General features: G+C 40.4%; 1 protein-coding gene across 1 annotated transcript; it reads right to left on the reverse strand.

The window, feature by feature from the left end:
* Window positions 1–4176: 4176 nt before the first annotated feature.
* Window positions 4177–19108, reverse strand: LOC131353770 (E3 ubiquitin-protein ligase TRIM16-like). Its single transcript, XM_058390838.1, has 6 exons — window positions 18509–19108; window positions 16854–16949; window positions 16424–16657; window positions 16121–16292; window positions 15823–15882; window positions 4177–5195 (listed from the first exon to the last, which is right to left on the reverse strand). The coding sequence occupies exons 1-6, from the start codon at window positions 19106–19108 to the stop codon at window positions 4672–4674; spliced, it is 1686 nt and encodes a 561-aa protein (XP_058246821.1). The 3' UTR covers window positions 4177–4671.
* Window positions 19109–19573: the final 465 nt, after the last annotated feature.

The raw sequence follows: 19573 nt of genomic DNA on the forward strand, positions 1-19573 counted from the left end.
TTAGATGTTGTGAATCAATGTCTCACTTAGTCAGAGCATGCAGAACACCACTGAAATGCAGAGAATGGGAAATTGAGCACCACTCCATGCATCCAGCTATGCATCCAGGCCTCAAGACCTGTAGTGAAAAGTGAAAAGGAAAACAAATTTTGTGACTCAGCTGCTATAAATTCCCAGTGCACAGAGGCATGTGGCACAAACCAGTCTGTTCGTTCTTGTTCAAACATTTGCTTAGTGAAAGTGTATAAGAAAGGACAACCAGAACACGCAGTCAGCATGTATGCAATCCTTGACGACCAAAGTAATCGCTTCTTAGCTCATTCAGAATTCTTTGACTTGTGGAAATACTTGAGGTAACTGATTTCAAACTGATCCAGTTAAGTTTTAAGTTGACAGTAAAATAGTTTTGCGCTACATATTAAATGAGACCGGACGTGACAATAAACCAGAACTCAGCCAATATTGCCACCAGGTCAGTTTCTGCATCACAGCTTGCTAACACACAATGGTTTACTGGTCCATGTATTTTTACATTTGAAAAATGCTACTCTAGATCAGCATGAGAAGAATCCAATTATCATTCTTAAAAACAACAATGTCTCAGCCCTGTTGGTGAAACACTACCATCAAGAAGTGAAACACCAAGGTAATCAATTCATGGAAGGAGCGATAAGGACTGGACTTGTATCACTGTGTTACCTGTCGAAAACTAAGAGGTAGATTTGCACAGCAGAAGATGGCAGATCTACCACCAGAGTGCCTCGACATGTCTACACCTTTCTCGTATGTAGGTTTGGATGTATTCAGCCCATGAACTGTTATAACTCCTTTTTACATGCATAAGCACTAGAGCAGTACATATGGAAGTGATAGAGTCCATGGATACATCCAGCTGTATCTATGCATTGCATTGCTTCTTTGCTATAAGGGGACCAGCCAAACAACTTTGGCAATAAGGGGCAATAAGGGGACCAACCAATTTTGGAGCATGCAAAGAACTCAGTTTCTCGACAGACCATGTGGTCCAAAAGCATCTAAATGATCAAGGCTGTTTATGGCAATTTAATTCCCCTCACGCATCATACATGGGTGGTGCATGGGAAAGAATGATAGGGATCACATGCAAAATTCTTGACAGTATGTTACTGCAGAACAAATTAATCCAGCTTACGCATGAAGTTCTGTGTATTCTGATGGCTGAAGTGTCTGCAATATTCAATGTGAGGCCATTAGTTCTAGTCTCCTCTGATCCAGAGACGCCATTGTTACTAACCCCAAACATTCTGCTCACCCAAAGGGCTGAATTTCCTCTTGGGGTTCCTACATGTGATTTCTCAGACAAAGACCTTTATGGAAGTCATTGGAGAAAAGTACAGGCTCTTGAAAATCAGTTCTGGATATGCTGGAAACAAGAGTACCTTCCCATTTTGCAGAAAAGGTGCAAATGGACTGAATCACACAAAAATCTTCAGGTTGGTGATATTCTCTTGAAAGATGACACCCTTTCTCGCAATGATTAGCCTATGGCTTACACAAGCAGCAATGGATGTGTAAGGAAAGTAGAGGTTAAGATGACTTCTTAAGGTACAACCAAAAAGTTCTGTAGACCAATCTCACAGGTCATTTTGTTCTTTCAAAAAACATCAAGCAGGGAGTGTTCTGTTCCCTGTTTAACATTATGCAAGTTCATAGTGGACTCTTTGAGGAAATGTAGATAATGTATAAACCAGAACGTGAGCAGCTGAGCTGATGTATTTCATTTAGATGGGATACTTTTTGAGTAATCCTCATAAATCCTTGTTTGTGAAGAGTTTGAAAAGCAATAGCTCCACATTTCTTTTTCTATTTGCCTTTGGGTGATAAGTATTTTCCACATTAATCTGTGAAAGAGATAAGATGTTTTCATTTATATACATAATATGTTATCTTAAGCCTTTTGAATGCAATATCACAAATGTTTTTGGAAATGTATTAAAGTCTATTTAAAAGGCAAAAATGTGTAAAATTAACAGCATTCTTGTAACCTGAATATTAGCATTTGTGTTTTTTAACTAGTCATGTGACTAGTTATGTGACTAATTAGAGATTGTATTTTTGTTTTCCTTTAGTTTCACTCTGGTCCATTGTAGAGTTGATCCAAGTTGTAATAAATGCTGGGCTTAAACCTCATGTCTCTCGACTTTATAATAGATGGATTTTAACTTGCTGTCCAACTTCAGAAAGGTTAAAGGTGAAGGGAGAACAATATAATATTTATTTAAATAAACACAAGTTTCAGTCATGCTAGCACATTGTACAGCTTCTACAGAGCTAACAATACATAAAACAAAATGAATTTCCAGCCATCTCAGGCCTTCAGAGCGGGTTTAATGTGGCTCAGGTTGAAGCAAACATTTCAGCATGTTGCTAATCCTGTTAAGACCTGTCCTAATAAACACAGGAGTAAGAATAGAAATCACAGAATTCACCAGGAATCACTGACTTCCTGTGACACAATGGCTTTGTATGTTAAAAAGTGATGTGTCATTCGTAAACCAGTTGACTCGGAGTGGATCGCTGTGAGAAGAGTCGAATGCTGTGGATGTAGAAAATTTTTTTACCTTAAATGCCATTAAAATCCCAGGAATTTATGGTTTTGTAAATTAGAAAGCAGCATAGGATTCCGAACCCATTTCAGTCAAAGAAAGAAGAACCATTACTAGACGTTTAGAAAAGAATAAAAAAAAATGTGATCCAAAAGAATCGACTCACTGATTTGACTCACTGAAATGAGTCACGATTCCCATGACTAATGTTAAGTTTAAAATCTTTTTCTGAAAAAAGCGTGAAGGAAATTTACACCGAATCTGTTGTACTCATTCACGGGGCATTAATTATGCAGGTCTTTGTATAAAAGTCAACAGTTTTTGTGCATGATGCTGTATTAATCTGTGAAGATTCATTTTCCAGGTGAATCTTCAGAACCTGTTAATGTGTATAGTGTGTTTCTACTCACTTTACTACATCACCCTTAGTTTGTGCATCAGCATCCTGAAGTAAGTCTTACTAAATAAGATGTCTTGATGCGAGTGTGTGTGTGTGTGTGTGTGTGTGAGTGTGCGTTATTATTAAAAGCATTATTTATGTGAAAATGAGATAAATGAAGTTGTTAATTTTTGTGTGAATTCATTTTAAAAAACTCCAGACAGTGAACACTCTGAAAATGTCCATTTTTGTCTAAGATTATCTTTAAGATTGTTCATTCTTCAACACATTTGCATTCAGATTTTATCTAGAAGGATGTTTTATCACAGTGTTAAATTGTCAGTTTAAGTGTGTATTTGTGTGTTGTGTTAGTGTAGAGGATGTGGACAACCCAATTCAATTCAAACCTCTTTCAGGATAAAATATCATACTGTGATAAATACTTAAATATTTAAATTGTAGGATAGAGTGTGACTAATAATAATAATAATAATAATAATAGTAATAATAATAATAATAATGATAATACCTTGTCACAAGCCTTAAAGCTCAATCTGTTAGTGTCTTGAGAAAGAAAACACATTAGAAGAATGGAGATGGTTCGCAAATAATAGGAAAAAATAAAACCAGGAACCAGACTGAAGCAAGGCAAATCTCAGCACAATGTAAAGGACCAAAAACTCGATCTGACGGAGTCTCCGATGAGTTGCTGACTCCCGTAATTTGTCAAATTTGCCATGCTAAATATCTGGACCTGCCAACGACTCAAAGTCGTGCAGTGTGAAAGGAGCTCTGACTGAAACATACCTCGGTGATGATCAACAGCCAATGAAAGAGAGAGATACAGGGCAGCGATCAGTTCAGGGAGGAGGAATATCAGCAAGAATGGCTTCGGTTGGAGCACAATATTATAGTTTAACAGAATTTATAGTTTTTTCATAGGTTAGTTATATCAGAATACATAAGCTTTACAATAGCATCAAACAGAAATAAAGCAGAAACATTTGCTTGACCAGCTGCATCAGCAGCAGCTCATTACAAAATGTCCAATGTCCAACACTCCAATGCTGTTTCCAAATCCAAATTCAGGATTAGTGATGATGATCTTCGGTGGTCAGCTTCTGATGTATCATCTTTTCAGGAATAATTTTGTTCATCCTGCAGATCTCCAAAACTTCTGACTGAAATCCCTTCACAGTTTGAACCGTGTGCTGTTTCCTCTCTCTCTCTCTCTCTGTTTCATATCATATTTGTGTCAGAAGTTTATAAAGATAAATATACCAGTAAATCAAAGCTGCTTCTGTTATTTAATGCATCTGATGAAGACAATAAGATTTGAAGAAAATCCCACAGAAGCTTCTTTATTTGGAGTTAATCAGAATCATTTCATTGATGCAGCTGATGATAATTACTTTTGTACATGAGATTGAATGTGATTGGTTTATTCTGAACACAGACACACCCCCAATTATAAAGCTGTACATACTTACACAACCAGGATATTGTAAGTGTCTGTGGATTAAAAAAAATACCACATTACAAAGAATGAATATTCTGTGTGTGTGTTTTAGATTTACATTTTAGTGCTTTGGTGCTCAGGAACGATCTCTCTATAATGTGGAATCTTGTTGAAATTAAACACTTTTCTATAAGATCATTTGTGATACAATTTCTACTTGTTACTGACCACAAAACACCAGATACATCTTATTCTGGATCACACAACCTCACTTCTGATCGATAACCAACCCAGAGCCCAGCATATAGAGGCTGAGTGAATGTGGTGTGGACTCTGTAGAGGAGCTTCATGGTGTCAGAGATGCTGTAGAAGGACAGAGTTCCTGCACTGTGATCCACATAAACTCCTATTCTGGAGGGTGATGGAACTCTGAGATCAGTCTCAATGTTGTTGTAATAGAAATAGAGAGAAGAAGAACATTGCAGACTCCAGGACTGATTGTTGAATCCAAACAAACACTCATGACTCCATCCTTTCCTGCTGATGTCTTTATATGAGACTGATATGTACACAACATCACCGCTCCACTCCACCTCCCAGTAACAGCGTCCACACACACTCTCCTTACACAACACCTGTCTGTAGTAGTCAAATCTCTCTGGATGATCAGAGTACTGCTGCTCTCTCTCACTGACTCTCACCACTCTGTTCTTCTCAGACAGAATGAGGTGAGGATGTGTCGTGTTGGGATCCAGAGTCAGATAACAGAAATCTAAAATAAAAGAGAAAAACAAACTGAACAATAAGAACATGTTGGGTTTAATTCACAGAATACTGTATATTCATGTGAAGAGTGTGTGTGTGTGTTTTAGACATACATTTCAGAAACTCTTCTCTGCTCTGTGGCTCTGGTGGTGAAATGATCTGAACTGCTGCAGCTGTGTAAGCAGGAGCATGGCTAAGAAATAACACTTCACAGAGCGAGTAAAGACGTCCATCATTGTGTTTGGATCATTGTCCTCTTACCATGTGGAGGGATTTTGTTGAATTCCTCCTCACAGTTCAGCCTTCTCCTGAGCTCTGATCAGCTCCGTCACCTCCGAGCGCTTTTTCTCCATGGAGCTGATCATCTCAGTAAAGATCCTCTCACTGTCATCTACTGCTGTTTGTGCACTGAGCTGTTAGGACACACACACACACACACACACACATGGTTTAAAGCTCATCTATTTACCTCCCTTACTGGGACTGATCTGATTATGACAAACTCTGGGTAAAGGTACTGTAATAATGCCACTGGAACCTGTCCACCGGAGGGAGCCCTTGCCCGAGTTCTGATGCCCCCCACAAGGAACACTTTCAGGTTTTCTCGGACATTTTAGCAGTGTGCTCGCAAAACACCAAGTACGCAAGTATTGTGATTTCATTCCATACTGAGCCATTTGCCTTTGCTTGTTCTCATTGCTATTGACCTTGTTTTGAAAGCCGAGTTTCGAGTCTGTCTGTATTGTTGGCATTCGCTATTTGCCTTTCTGTTTTTGATCTTTTGCCTGCCCTCGTTATTGTGACTTGTGCCTGATGATTTAAATTATTTATTAAACAGTCTGGCGATTCATTACAGAATACTTTGCTGCAGCTGAGATAGATTGCCATAGCACTAATGTCACGTTATTGGAATATATCACCACCACCATCCGCCTGGGCAATCTCCTCCACAAGCAGCGCCACTGACCCTGCCTCTGTTACGAATTCCTGCTGGGGATGAAGGGGCCAGAACCCCTGCAGCTAGGAAGCACCAGAGTTTCCCCCGAGGAGAGACAGCATCGAGTTCATTGAAACCTATGCCACTGGGTCATGGACTGTTCGGAGAAACCATCCACCTCTAAGGTGAGAGAAGAATTCTGGTGTTCTTGTTTGACACTGAAGATGGTTTGGATCATGTGCAGGGGTCTGTCGTGGTTGCAGCGCCAGTGGACTCCAGGGTGGTCATCAACCTTATCGACCAGCGTCTCTCAGACGAGCTTGACCTCCCAACACCACCATGAGAAATCCCCCTGCAAGTGACGCCTGTCAATAACCAGCCCAATGGGGGGGCGGGGGCATCAGACCTGCCCACTCACCCTCCAGGTCGCACATCTCCACTTCGAGAGGACCACGTTCTATGTCATCTTATCCCCAACCAGCCATGTCATCCTGGGCTTCCCCTGGCTTCAGCATCATGACCCTGTCATGTCCTGGAAGGAGAGAGACTTGGTACACTGGTCTTCCTACTGCCACGAGCACTGCATTCGTTGGTTCCTGTCACGTCTCTGCCTCGCCATCTCCACTGAGAGCCCAGACACCCTGGTGAACACTACATGAAACCTCCAGTAAGAAGAAAGCCACCCAGTTACCCCCGCACTGCCCTTAAGTGCCATTAACCTGTTACCCAATGCCATTCCACTGAAATGCAAAGTATACCACCTTTCAAGGCCTTAGCCACAGGCTACAGCCGACCCTCCACGTCACCTGCCACTGCTGGCTTCTTTTTCGTAGAGAAGAAGGATGGAGGGCTTTGACCATGCATCGATTACCGGGGATTGAATGCACTGACTGTGCGCTACCCTTACCCTCTACCCCTGGTATCTGTGGCCCTAGAACAGTTACAGGAGGCTCGGATATTCACTAAACTTGACTTACGTAGTTTATATAATCTGATACAGATTAAAGAGGGAGATGAATGGAAGACTGCATTCCATACCACCAGGGGGCACTACGAGTACCAGTTCATGGCCTATGAACTTACTAATGCACCAGTCGTTTTCCAAGCCTTCATCAACGAAATTTTCAGAGATGTAACCAACTGGTATGTTATCACATGCATTGACAACATCCTCATTTATTCAGCCACATATGAGGAGCACGTTTGCCATGTTAGGGCTGTACTAATCTGATTACTACAGCACCAACTCTATGTCAAGGTGGAATAATGTGAATTTCATAAAGACTCGATCACGTTCCCAAGCTATGTCATTTCACAAAGAGGTGAAAGAGTACTCGTCCCATCCATTGGGACATCGAGGAAGAAATCCAACAGGCCCAGGCCAATGAACCACTACCACCAGCTTGTCTCCTGTCCAAGCTCTTCGTACCCACCACGCTTCACCCTCGAGTCATGTGATGGGTGCATGAAGTGCCTAGATCTGGCCACCCTGGTATTCAGCGCACCATGGAGCTGATTAGCAACCGGTTCTGGTGGCCCACACTGACCCAAGACATCGATAAGTATGTGGAATCCTGCGACACCTATGCCCAGTCACAAACCAGTCATCAGCTCCCCCTGGGCCTACTGGAACCCCTGCCCATTTCTTAATGACCCTGGTCGCACATGGCGGTCGACTTTGTGACTGACCTCCTTAGCTCTGGGGACTGGTGGTTATTGACAGGTTCTCATTTGTGCAGGTTGTGCCGCCTGGTGTCACTCAAGGGCCTGTCCACAGTTACTGTATGGAAACAGTCACAACATTGTTCCACCGTGTTCCGCACGTACGGTCTTCCAGAGGACATTATGTTAGATCGTGGGCCACAGTTCACGTCCAGAGTCTGGAGGGCCTTCTGCACCCACCTGTGTTCTGACGCCACCCATGAGGAACACTTCCAGATTTTCTTGAACATTTAAGCAGCGTGCTCGCAATGCCAAGATAAGAAGTATTGCGATTTCATTCTGTACCGAGCCGTTTTCCTTTGCTTGTTCTGACTGCTATTTTGTGTATTGACTTTGTTTTGTTTCCCGGTTTCTGAGTTAGTTTCACGTCTGTCTGTATTGTTTGCATTCGCTATTTGCCTTTCCGTTTTTGATCTTTTGCCGGCCCTCATTCTTGTGATTTGTGCCTGATGATTTGAATTATTTATTAAACACTCGCAAATGGATCCAGCTCAGTCTGTGTCTGGTGATTCATTACAGATACATTTACTTAATACATATTCTTTACTTGATTCTTCAATCACAAGTTCATTCTTGTAATTGACCAAAGCTGCTAAATCTAAATGAGAAATATCATTGGGATTAGTTATCACCTGTTTCTCAGCTCTTCCTGCTACAAGTGATACAGCATCATGACCTTTATGTTTATCCAAAATGCACAAAGAGCAAATACATCTTTGGTCAGTACGACAGTAGATCTCCAGCACTCCATCATGTTCAGAGCAGATCTTCTCTTGTAGATTTGCTGAGGCTTTGAGTAACTTGTGCTTTTTCAATCCAAGAACTTCATAGTGAGGTTTCAGATGAGTTTCACAAAAACAGGCCAGACACATCAGACAGGACTTAACGGCTTTGTGTTTTCTCCCGGTGCAGAAATCACACTCCACATCTCCAGGTCCAGTGTAACAGTGAGCAGGAGAAGCAGCTTGGACTTCAGTCTTCTTCTTCAGTTTCTCCACCACTTCAGCCAGCATGTTGTTTCTGCGTAGAACAGGCCTTGGAGTGAAAGTGTCTCTGCACTGAGGACAGCTGTAGATGCCCTTCTGATCCTCCTGATCCCAGCAGCCATTAATACACACCTTACAGAAACTGTGACCACAGGGGATAGTCACCGGATACTTCAGGAGATCCAGACACAATGGACAGCTGAACTCATCCATTGAAAGCTGATCTACTAAAATACTGGCTTCAGCCATTTTCCTAAACTCACAAACGAAGAGAGAAATCAGTTTAGTTTTCTCTGAAACCTGGTTTTCTCTCTCTCTCTCTCTCTCTCTCTCTCTCTGTGTGTGTATGTGTGTGTGTTTGTGTGTGTGTTTGTGTGTGTGTGTGTGTGTGTGTGAGTGAGAGACAGAGAGAGAGAAAGAGAGGGAGAGGAGGGTCATGAACACAGACAGGTTATGAACACTCCTCTGTTAACCATTTCATCTCTGTTCAGTACATAAATATAACCATGTAGCTGCTAAACTTATTAGGATTTATTTAATGAAATACAGAATTGGTCTCAATTTTCTGCTCTTCTTAGCCTACTGACTCCTCCAGCAGAACTTTCAGCCTGATTGATAAATTCCAATTATTGCATTATTAATTGTGTATGACATTGTAACTGTGTATGACATACTCCATCTACCTAAGTATGGCCATATGTTTCTTTAAGTAATCATTCTTATAAAGTTACTTAGATATTAATATTAAATTAACAAATATTATAACAAATTATTTTAGATCAGAAAACATCAAAATTACTCTATGAACCCCTAATCCAGCATATAGAGGCTGAGTGAATGTGGTGTGGACTATGTGAAGGAGCTCCAAACATACACTTTTTCCCATTTCCTTTTCCTGTTGATGTCTTTATATGACACATCACCGCTCCACTCCACCTCCCAGTAACAGCGTCCACACACACTCTCCTTACACAACACCTGTCTGTAGGAGTCAAATCTCTCTGGATGATCAGAGTACTGCTGCTCTCTCTCACTGACTCTCACCACTCTGTTCTTCTCAGACAGAATGAGGTTAGGATGTGTCGTGTTGGGATCCAGAGTCAGATAACAGAAATCTAAAATAAAAAAAAAAAGTTGAACATGAACATTTTGGTTTTGTAATAACAATGACTAGATTAAGACTACACAGATAGGAATATATGACAAATGTGACCTTGAGAGGACCTGCTGAAATGTTTTTTATTGAAAATTTAAATTTGGTAAGTTCTTGCTGTGTTGAGATTAGATGCTGCTCATAAATCAGGGTTATACACATAATTTTATATTCTATTGTACCCCTCTTAACCAACATGGATGGTGTTTCAACACCATGTATAACTTTTATACCAGAGGGTCACAGGGAACTTCCCTATCCTCAGATTAACTAAATGAGTTTACAGATATAACTGCTGCACTAAAAAAATCAGACTTGTGCTGGCCATCTCGAAAACATGGACAGGACTTCAGATTAGCTGTATCCTATCACCGCAATCTAAATTTAGTTCTGCTCTACAGCGATCTAAAATAAGGATGTGCCTCTGTCTGTGGTACATGGGGCTCATTTGCAGAATAATGAACTATTTTTAAATATCCTGCAACTATAACAGGCCTAAGACAGGCTGATACGGTTTTTAGCAGTTTTACTGCTGAGTTGCTAGCATTCCCACAGATTTTTAATACATACTAATAAACTTGCAACCTGTTTCAGTTCACCATGAACGTGTTTACAGCAATGTGAATAATGAGGGCTACCTGGCCTCATATATATTGATCCAGGCCTTTGCTCATCATTCCATCCTGCTTATGGTTTACATTCTACCTGTTATGATGTTCAGTTCCTCATTACCCCAGAGACCTCACCTTGTCATTCCACATCCACAACATACTCAGGAAAGCATGAAGCCTTCTACCTCAAGCAACCGAATCTCAGGGAGTTCAAGTTTACTACTCACACTTAAAGAATATTCTATACCTGTACCATTGAGAGCTTGCTGATGGGTAAAATGGATATCTCATACTGCAACACTTCTATTCAGGAATCCAACACCCGGCAGAGGGTGGTACATTCAGAAGAAACCACCACAACATCAATACTTCCTTCCCTGAAGACAGTCAGTGCAGGTTGAGGGCCTAGATATGATTAATCATACTTCCTACCACATGTTGCTGAGATCTGATAAAAAATTTATTTTAAAACACACTAAGAAATACTAGGAACTAGGAAATAATGACTATTAATAATATATTATATTAATATATATATATATATATAAATAATAATGACTATTATTTCAGGCATTCATGCTGTAAATCAGTGGTTTATTCATGATGCATCATTTATTGAAAAGATGCATGCAGGACATCCTCTTCACCACCAGGTGTCACTTGCGTATGCTGTGAGTAAAGCTTTTAAATTTAAAGTGCATTTTTACTGAATCTGACCCTTCAACAAATCCTTGCCTTGGGCTTCTAGTCTCAGTGTCTAGTTTTCAGAATGTTTAAGGAACCAACTTTACTAATATGACTGACTGATGCACTGGAAAGTCATTTAAGGTCATACTATATCAATATAATTTCAGTGTGGAGAAAAAAGAATACACACTCTACCTAAAAAGTTACTGGAATGTCTTGTAGAGAAAACAACAGACGATATGATAGTAATATTAAAAATGTTGATCAGAGTACTGCTGCTCTCTCTCACTGCCTCTCAGCACTCTGTTCTTCTCAGACAGAATGAGGTTAGGATGTGTCGTGTTGGGATCCAGAGTCAGATAACAGAAATCTAAAATAAAAGCCGAAAAAATGTAATTTCAACAAGAACCAGATTGTGTGTCAATGTTTTTTTGAGGTAAAGATCAAATCTACCTACAAGGATAGGAAGCTGACAGAATAAAATCTGACCAGAATACTATGATCACAGAGGATAAATTTAACTCCTAATTAATCAGAACACATACAATGTAATAAACTTTTACAGAATCCTTTATTTGTTCCTAGACAGGAACGCCACACACCCCTCACACACACTCTTCACACTTCTGCCATCCGGAAAGAGGTACCGAAGCATTCAGACCTGCACAACCAGAACAGCTTCTTCCCTCAGGCAATCAGGTATCTCAACAGAGAACTGAACTGAGTTGGACACGGACACACACACACACACACACACACAACAGAGAACTGAACTGAGTTGGACACGGACACACACACACACACACACACACAACAGAGAACTGAACTGAGTTGGACACGGACACACACACACACACACACACAACAGAGAACTGAACTGAGTTGGACACGGACACACACACACACACAACAGAGAACTGAACTGTGCTGGACACGGTGTCACACACACACACGCACACACACACACAACAGAGAACTGAACTGTGCTGGACACGGTGTCACACACACACGCACACACACACACAACAGAGAACTGAACTGTGCTGGACACATACACACACGCACAACAGAGAACTGAACTGAGTTGGACACGGACACACACACACACACACAACAGAGAACTGAACTGAGTTGGACACGGACACACACACACACACACAACAGAGAACTGAACTGAGTTGGACACGGACACACACACACACACACAACAGAGAACTGAACTGAGTTGGACACGGACACACACACACACACACAACAGAGAACTGAACTGAGTTGGACACGGACACACACACACACACACACACACACACACACAACAGAGAACTGAACTGAGTTGGACACGGACACACACACACACACACAACAGAGAACTGAACTGAGTTGGACACGGACACACACACACACACAACAGAGAACTGAACTGAGTTGGACACGGACACACACACACACACACAACAGAGAACTGAACTGAGTTGGACACGGACACACACACACACACACAACAGAGAACTGAACTGAGTTGGACACGGACACACACACACACACACAACAGAGAACTGAACTGAGTTGGACACGGACACACACACACACACACACACACACACACAACAGAGAACTGAACTGAGTTGGACACGGACACACACACACACACACACACACACACACACACAACAGAGAACTGAACTGAGCTGGATCTTGTTTACATGTACACATCACTTTAAATAATTGTATCTGTTCACTTTACATATTTAAATACACGTCACTTTAAAAAATTATATCTGGTGCAACAAAAAAACTTCTGCTGCTATTGTTCGCTGTCAAGCACTGTCTTTTTGCACATAATCATAGATAGATAGATAGATAGATAGATAGATAGATAGATAGATAGATAGATAGATAGATAGATAGATAGATAGATAGATAGATAGATAGATAGATAGATAGATAGATAGATACATTATTCATCCCAAAGGGAAAGTCCACATTTTTCCATGTCACCTGTAATTTGTTTTTGTTCTGTGTAGCAGCTCTGGCCTAGGAGGAACGTTGTTTCATTTCACTGTGTACTGCATAAGCTATATATGGTTTGAAATAGCAATAAAGCTTCTTTGACATGATTTTGACGATGCTTGATTTGCTCAAAGGCTGTCTGAGCTAGTACATACCTTAGAGGTTTTTTGGGCTTGCCTTTTACCAGGGAGGTTAATGGAGCTGCAAACATACTGTAATTCTGGATGAAACATCGAGAAAAGTTGGCGAATTCCGAGAATTGTTGGAGATCTTTGACACTGCTAGGTGTGAGCCAGTCCATGACAGCCAGAACTTTACCATTTCTATTCCCTGCTGACTGATGATGTAACAACAGGAAATAAATGGTGGCATACTTGAGACACATGTCTTCCTAGTGTCTTGGAACCAACTGGTGTGTGATGTACCCATGTGCTATGATTTGGTCATCAACAGTGGTGACACGCAAAGGCGCTATGCAAGGTATAATGTTCTGACATGGAGACAGCTGCTGAGGTCTATCTATCTATCTATCTATCTATCTATCTATCTATCTATCTATCTATCTATCTATCTATCTATCTATCTATCTATCTATCTATCTATCTATCTATCTATCTATCTATCTATCTATCTATCTATCTATCTATCTATCTATCTATCTATCCATCCATCCTCATTAATTCACCAATAAACTGTTTGACAGTGATGCTGGTTGTGTCAGACTTTGGTCAGTTAAAATGAGGAGTTAACTGGTGTACAGAAGCTAAAGCCGACAGAGAGCAAATGACATGAAAAACACACTTTAGACTCACTTGCCGCACTTGCTGTGACACAGGGTGTACAGTTCTTTCTCACGATTCAAAATTAAACATTCTAACAAAAATTATACTCATGTTAAATGTGGATGAAAAAAGTAAAAGAGAGTTTATTGCAAAAAACCTGCAATCAACCCAAGATCATTTATGGAATTTGGCAAATGCCCATATCAAGAGCAACTTACATTTTTAGCTCAATTTATACAAATGAGCAAGTGAGGGTTAAGGGCCTTGGCAAGGGCCAAGTGGTGGCAACGTGAGAATCCCTTCCCACAATAACAAGATTTAAACTGTGTAAAATATTTAGCCCAGTTCCTCTGTAAGACACAGTTATAACTTTTTTGTCATTTAAAATACTTTATATATGTATAGGGGAGATTGAGTGCTTGGACTCATCTCACACGTAGGGATGTAAATAAGTGGGACTTTGTTTCCTGTTGTGTTTCAGTCATGGCTGATGTCCCCTCCACAGAACATTGGTGGATTGCTCAGGGCGAGTCCTGACTCCTATACTGGCCCCTGGTTACAGAAATACTGACCCCAAAACATATGACTGAAACTCCTTTGTTTGAACCATGTGCTGTTTCCTCTCTCTCTCTCTCTCTCTCTCTCTGTTTCATATCATATTTGTGTCAGGATTTTATAAAGTTAAATATATCAGTAAATCAAAGCTGCTTCTGTTATTTTAGTCGGTCAGATGAAGACAAGAAGATTTGAAGAAAATCCCACAGAAGCTTCTTTATTGGGAGTTAATCAGAATCATTTCACTGATGCAGCTGATGATAATTACTTTCGTACAACTGAATGTGATTGGTTTATTCTGAACACAGACACACCCACAATTATAAAGCTGTAAATACTTATACAACCAGGATATTGTAACATTTTTGTTTTTATTTAAAAAAAGTTTCTTCTCTATATAGTCTCTCTTTAATCTCTCTATAGTGTGTAATCTGGTTGAAATTAAACATTTTTATTTAAGATCATTTGTGATACAATTTGTGACCACAAAACTCTAGAAAAATGTTATTCTGGATCACACAACCTTAGTTTTGATTGATAACCAACCCAGAAGCCCAGTCCAAACCCAGCATGTAGAGGCTGAGTGAATGTGGTGTGGACTCTCTGGAGGAGCTTCATGGTGTCAGAGACGCTGTAGAAGGACAGAGTTCCTGCACTGTGATCCACATAAACTCCTATTCTGGAGGGTGATGGAACTCTGAGACCAGTCTTAATATTGTTGTGATAGAAAGAGAGAGAAGAAGAAGAACATCGCAGACTCCAGGACTGATTGTTGCATCCAAACCCACACTCATAACTCAGTCCTTTCCTGCTGATGTCTTTATATGAGACTGATATGGATACAACACCACGACTCCACTCCACCTCCCAGTAACAGCGTCCACACACACTCTCCTTACACAACACCTGAATGTAGGAGTCAAATCTCTCTGGATGATCAGAGTACTGCTGCTCTCTCTCTCTGTATCTCACCACTCTGTTCTTCTCAGACAGAATGAGTTTACAATGTGTCGTGTTGGGATCCAGAGTCAGATAACAGAAATCTAAAATAAAAGAGAAAAACAAACTGAACAATAAGAACATGTTGGGTTTAATTCACAGAATACTCTATATTCATGTGAAGAGTGTGTGTGTGTGTGTGTGTGTGTGTGTGTGTGTGTTTGTGTGTATGTGTGTGTGTTTTAGACATACATTTCAGAAACTCTTCTCTGCTCTGTGGCTCTGGTGGTGAAATGATCTGAACTGCTGCAGCTGTGGAGAGAAAAATGGAAATGAAGACAAAAAGCATCATCAGGTTGTGTAAAAGATGGAAACAGTTGAAAGTGATACAGTCAGTTTATTCATTTGAAATCAGTATTTTACTTCAAAGTGTCAGGTGAGCAAACTGGCTGCAGAAAAGTAAGCAGGAGCATGGCTAAGAAATAACACTTCACAGAGCGAGTAAAGACGTCCATCATTGTGTTTCTCCAGCAGGAGCAGCTCCTCTTACCATGTGGAGGGATTTTGTTGAATTCCTCCTCACAGAATTCCTCCAGTCTCTTCTTCAGATCTGAGAGAGAATTCCTCACTCCATCAAATGACAGATGTTGAGGGACAGTGATGCTGGACGTGTCACAATTTGGTCTTTCAAATGGAGGAGACTGACATCCAGAAGCTAAAGCCTACAGAGAAAAATGAAATGAAAGACACACTTGTGATGTCAGACAGGGACATTTATTGCTGCTTTAATGAGAGGTGTTTTAGAGAGTGTGTGAGGAACAACTGGCTCTGTAGATCAGACAGTGAGTGTTACCTGGAGGAAATGGATGTGATCGTGTGTGTGTGAAAGCTGCTCCAGCTCAGTGACTCTCCTCTGAAGATCAGCAATGTCCTGCTCCAGTTGCTCCAGGAGTCGTTCTGCTGGACTCAGTTCAGCCTTCTCCTGAGCTCTGATCAGCTCCGTCACCTCCGAGCGCTTTTTCTCCATGGAGCTGATCATCTCAGTAAAGATCCTCTCATTGTCATCTACTGCTGTCTGTGCACTGAGCTGTTAGGACACACACACACACACACACACACACACACACACATACACACACATACACACACATACACACACATACACACACACACAGAAGATTTAAATCTCATCTATCATTCCCTCTCTTACTGGGACTCTAAATGACTGGTTGTCCATGTTGTGTGTGTTTCTAGGAGCAGCTCTGTCTCTGCTCACTGCTCACCTTTATAGTGTTCACAGTCTGTTTCAGCTCCTGCACCTTCTTCTGCTTCTCCTGGATTCTCTGCTGGAATTTCATCTGCTCCTCCTTTAACTCACTCTGAGGACAAATCAGTTATATCCATAAGGTTATACAGTGGATATAAAAAGTCTACACCCCTGTTAAAATGGCAGGTTTTTGTTGTGTAAGAAAATGAAACCAAGACAAATCCTGTCAGAGTCTTTTCCAACTTTTTTTTGTGAAATTGCAACCAATATTTTAAAGTGGAAACAAATTTTAAATCATTTTAGTGAAAATAAATGAAAAATAAAAAACCTGGTTACATAATTGTGCACTCCATTTTATAATTAGGAATGTGTCAGTGTTCAGAATCAACCAATCCCATTCAAACTCATGTTAAATACTAATTAGTATAAACATTCTATAAATTAAATTCACTGATTAAACACAAAGTACAGCTGTTCCTGTGGGATTTTTCTGATATCTTCTTGGTAACATCTGACTGGAAAAGCCACAAAGATCTTACAAAGCAGTACAGGATCTCATTGTAGAAAAATATCAATTAGGAGAGAGTTACAAAAAACATACAGGACATTGAATATATCATGGAACACTGTAAAGACAATAATTAACAACTTAATTTTGATGAAACCTTAAAAATGATGAGAAGACCTGCAGAAAACTGGACAGGGAGGTTGCCAAGTCTGGCTAAAGTTTGCAAAAAAATCCATCCAATCTCCCAAAACCATGTGGAATAATGTTTTGTGGTCTAACGAAAACAAGTTCAAAGTTTTGGCTATAAAAACACAGCAGATCATTAAAAGAACACCATCCCCACAGTGAAGCATGGAGGTGGCAGCATCATGTTTTCAGGCTGCTTTACTTCAGCTGGAACTGGGGCTTTAATCAGGGTGGAGGGAATAATGAATAGCTCCAGATACCAGTCAGTTGTGGTACAAAACCTTAAGGCTTCTGCTAAAACACTTAAGATGAAGAGGAATTTCACCTTCCAGTATGACAATGAGCCATGAATGGCTTCATTAAAACATGATCAATGTTTTGTAAAGGTTCAGAATCTAAAAAAAAAATGTCCAGATTTAAATCGAAAATCTGTGGGGTGACCTGAGGGCTGTGCACAAGAGAAGCAAAACCAATCTGACAGGGGTAACATGCTTTTGGAGGGAACAATGGCAAAATATTGATGTCAAAATATGCCAAAGTGTTTGACTTTTACCCAGAAAAAAAGAATCAATCCATGAATGTGTTAAAAAAAATCTAAAGGCACTTCAACTGTATAATAGGTTAGAGGTATACACACTTATGTACCAGTTTGTTGTATTTTCTTCCCCTAAAATGATTCTTATTGTTTTTCACTTTAATACATACTTTGCAAATTCACAATAAAAGTGGACAACTTTCTGTCAGGAAAAACAAGCCATTTTATCAGGGGACAAGTAAAGAGTTCAAGTTCACTCCTGTAAAATGGGTGTTGGCCGAGTGAACGTTCACTCATCTGATCTGATTATGATGAACACATAGTAAAAGATACGTTTACTTAATACATTTACTTTACTTAACTCTTCAATCACAAGTTCAATCTTGTAACTGACCAAAGCTGCTAAATCTAAATGAGAAATATCATTGGGATGAGTTCTCACCTGTTTCTCAGCTCTTCCTGCTACAACTGATACAGCGTCATGGCCTTTATGTTTATCCAAAATGCACAAAGGGCAAATACATCTCTGATCAGTACGACAGTAGATCTTCAACACTTCATCATGTTCAGAGCAGATCTTCTCTTGTAGATTTGCTGAGGCTTCAATTAATGTGTGTTTTTTTAAAGCTGGACGTTCAAGATGAGGTTTAAGATGAATGTCACAGTAAGAAGCTACACACATCAGACAGGACTTGACAGCTTTGTGTTTTCTCCCGGTGCAGAAATCACACTCCACATCTCCAGGTCCAGTGTAACAGTGAGCAGGAGAAGCAGCTTGGACTTCAGTCTTCTTCAGTTTCTCCACCACTTCAGCCAGCATGTTGTTTCTGCGTAGAACAGGCCTTGGAGTGAAAGTGTCTCTGCACTGAGGACAGCTGTAGACTCCCTTCTGATCCTCCTGATCCCAGCAGCCATTAATACACACCTTACAGAAACTGTGACCACAGGGGATAGTCACCGGATCCTTCAGGAGATCCAGACACACTGGACAGATGAACTGATCAACTGAAAGCTGATCTACTGAAATACAGGCCTCAGCCATTTTCCTGAATGGAAACTGAACAGATTTGTTTTCTCTAAAATGAGGTGCTACTTCCTCATTTTAGGGGGCAAAGTCAGAGAGGTATTAAATCCTCTGTTAATCATTTACCTGCACAATTGCACTCCCATGCTCTATGTCACTTTATTACTGATCATACACACCTGTTCACAGTCTCACTGCAATTATAGCCACAGCACAAAAGCACTCTATTTCACCTAGTTTGTTGCGAAGAATAGGCTCAGTGTTAATCTTTGTTCCTTCTAATAGTTCAGATAATAAAAATGCTCTCAAAAGTCACATCACCTTAGAAATATTGCCAAGTTTAGGAACATCTATCTGTAGCTGATGCAGAAAGGATTGTTCATGCATTCATGACCTCCAGACTGGACTATTGTAATGCATTACTAGGTGGTTGTCCTGCATCTTGTATAAACAAGCTACAGTTAGTTCAGAATACAGCTGCCA

This window comes from Hemibagrus wyckioides, linkage group LG06 (assembly GCF_019097595.1).
Source record: "Hemibagrus wyckioides isolate EC202008001 linkage group LG06, SWU_Hwy_1.0, whole genome shotgun sequence".
Taxonomy (NCBI): Eukaryota; Metazoa; Chordata; class Actinopteri; order Siluriformes; family Bagridae; genus Hemibagrus; species Hemibagrus wyckioides.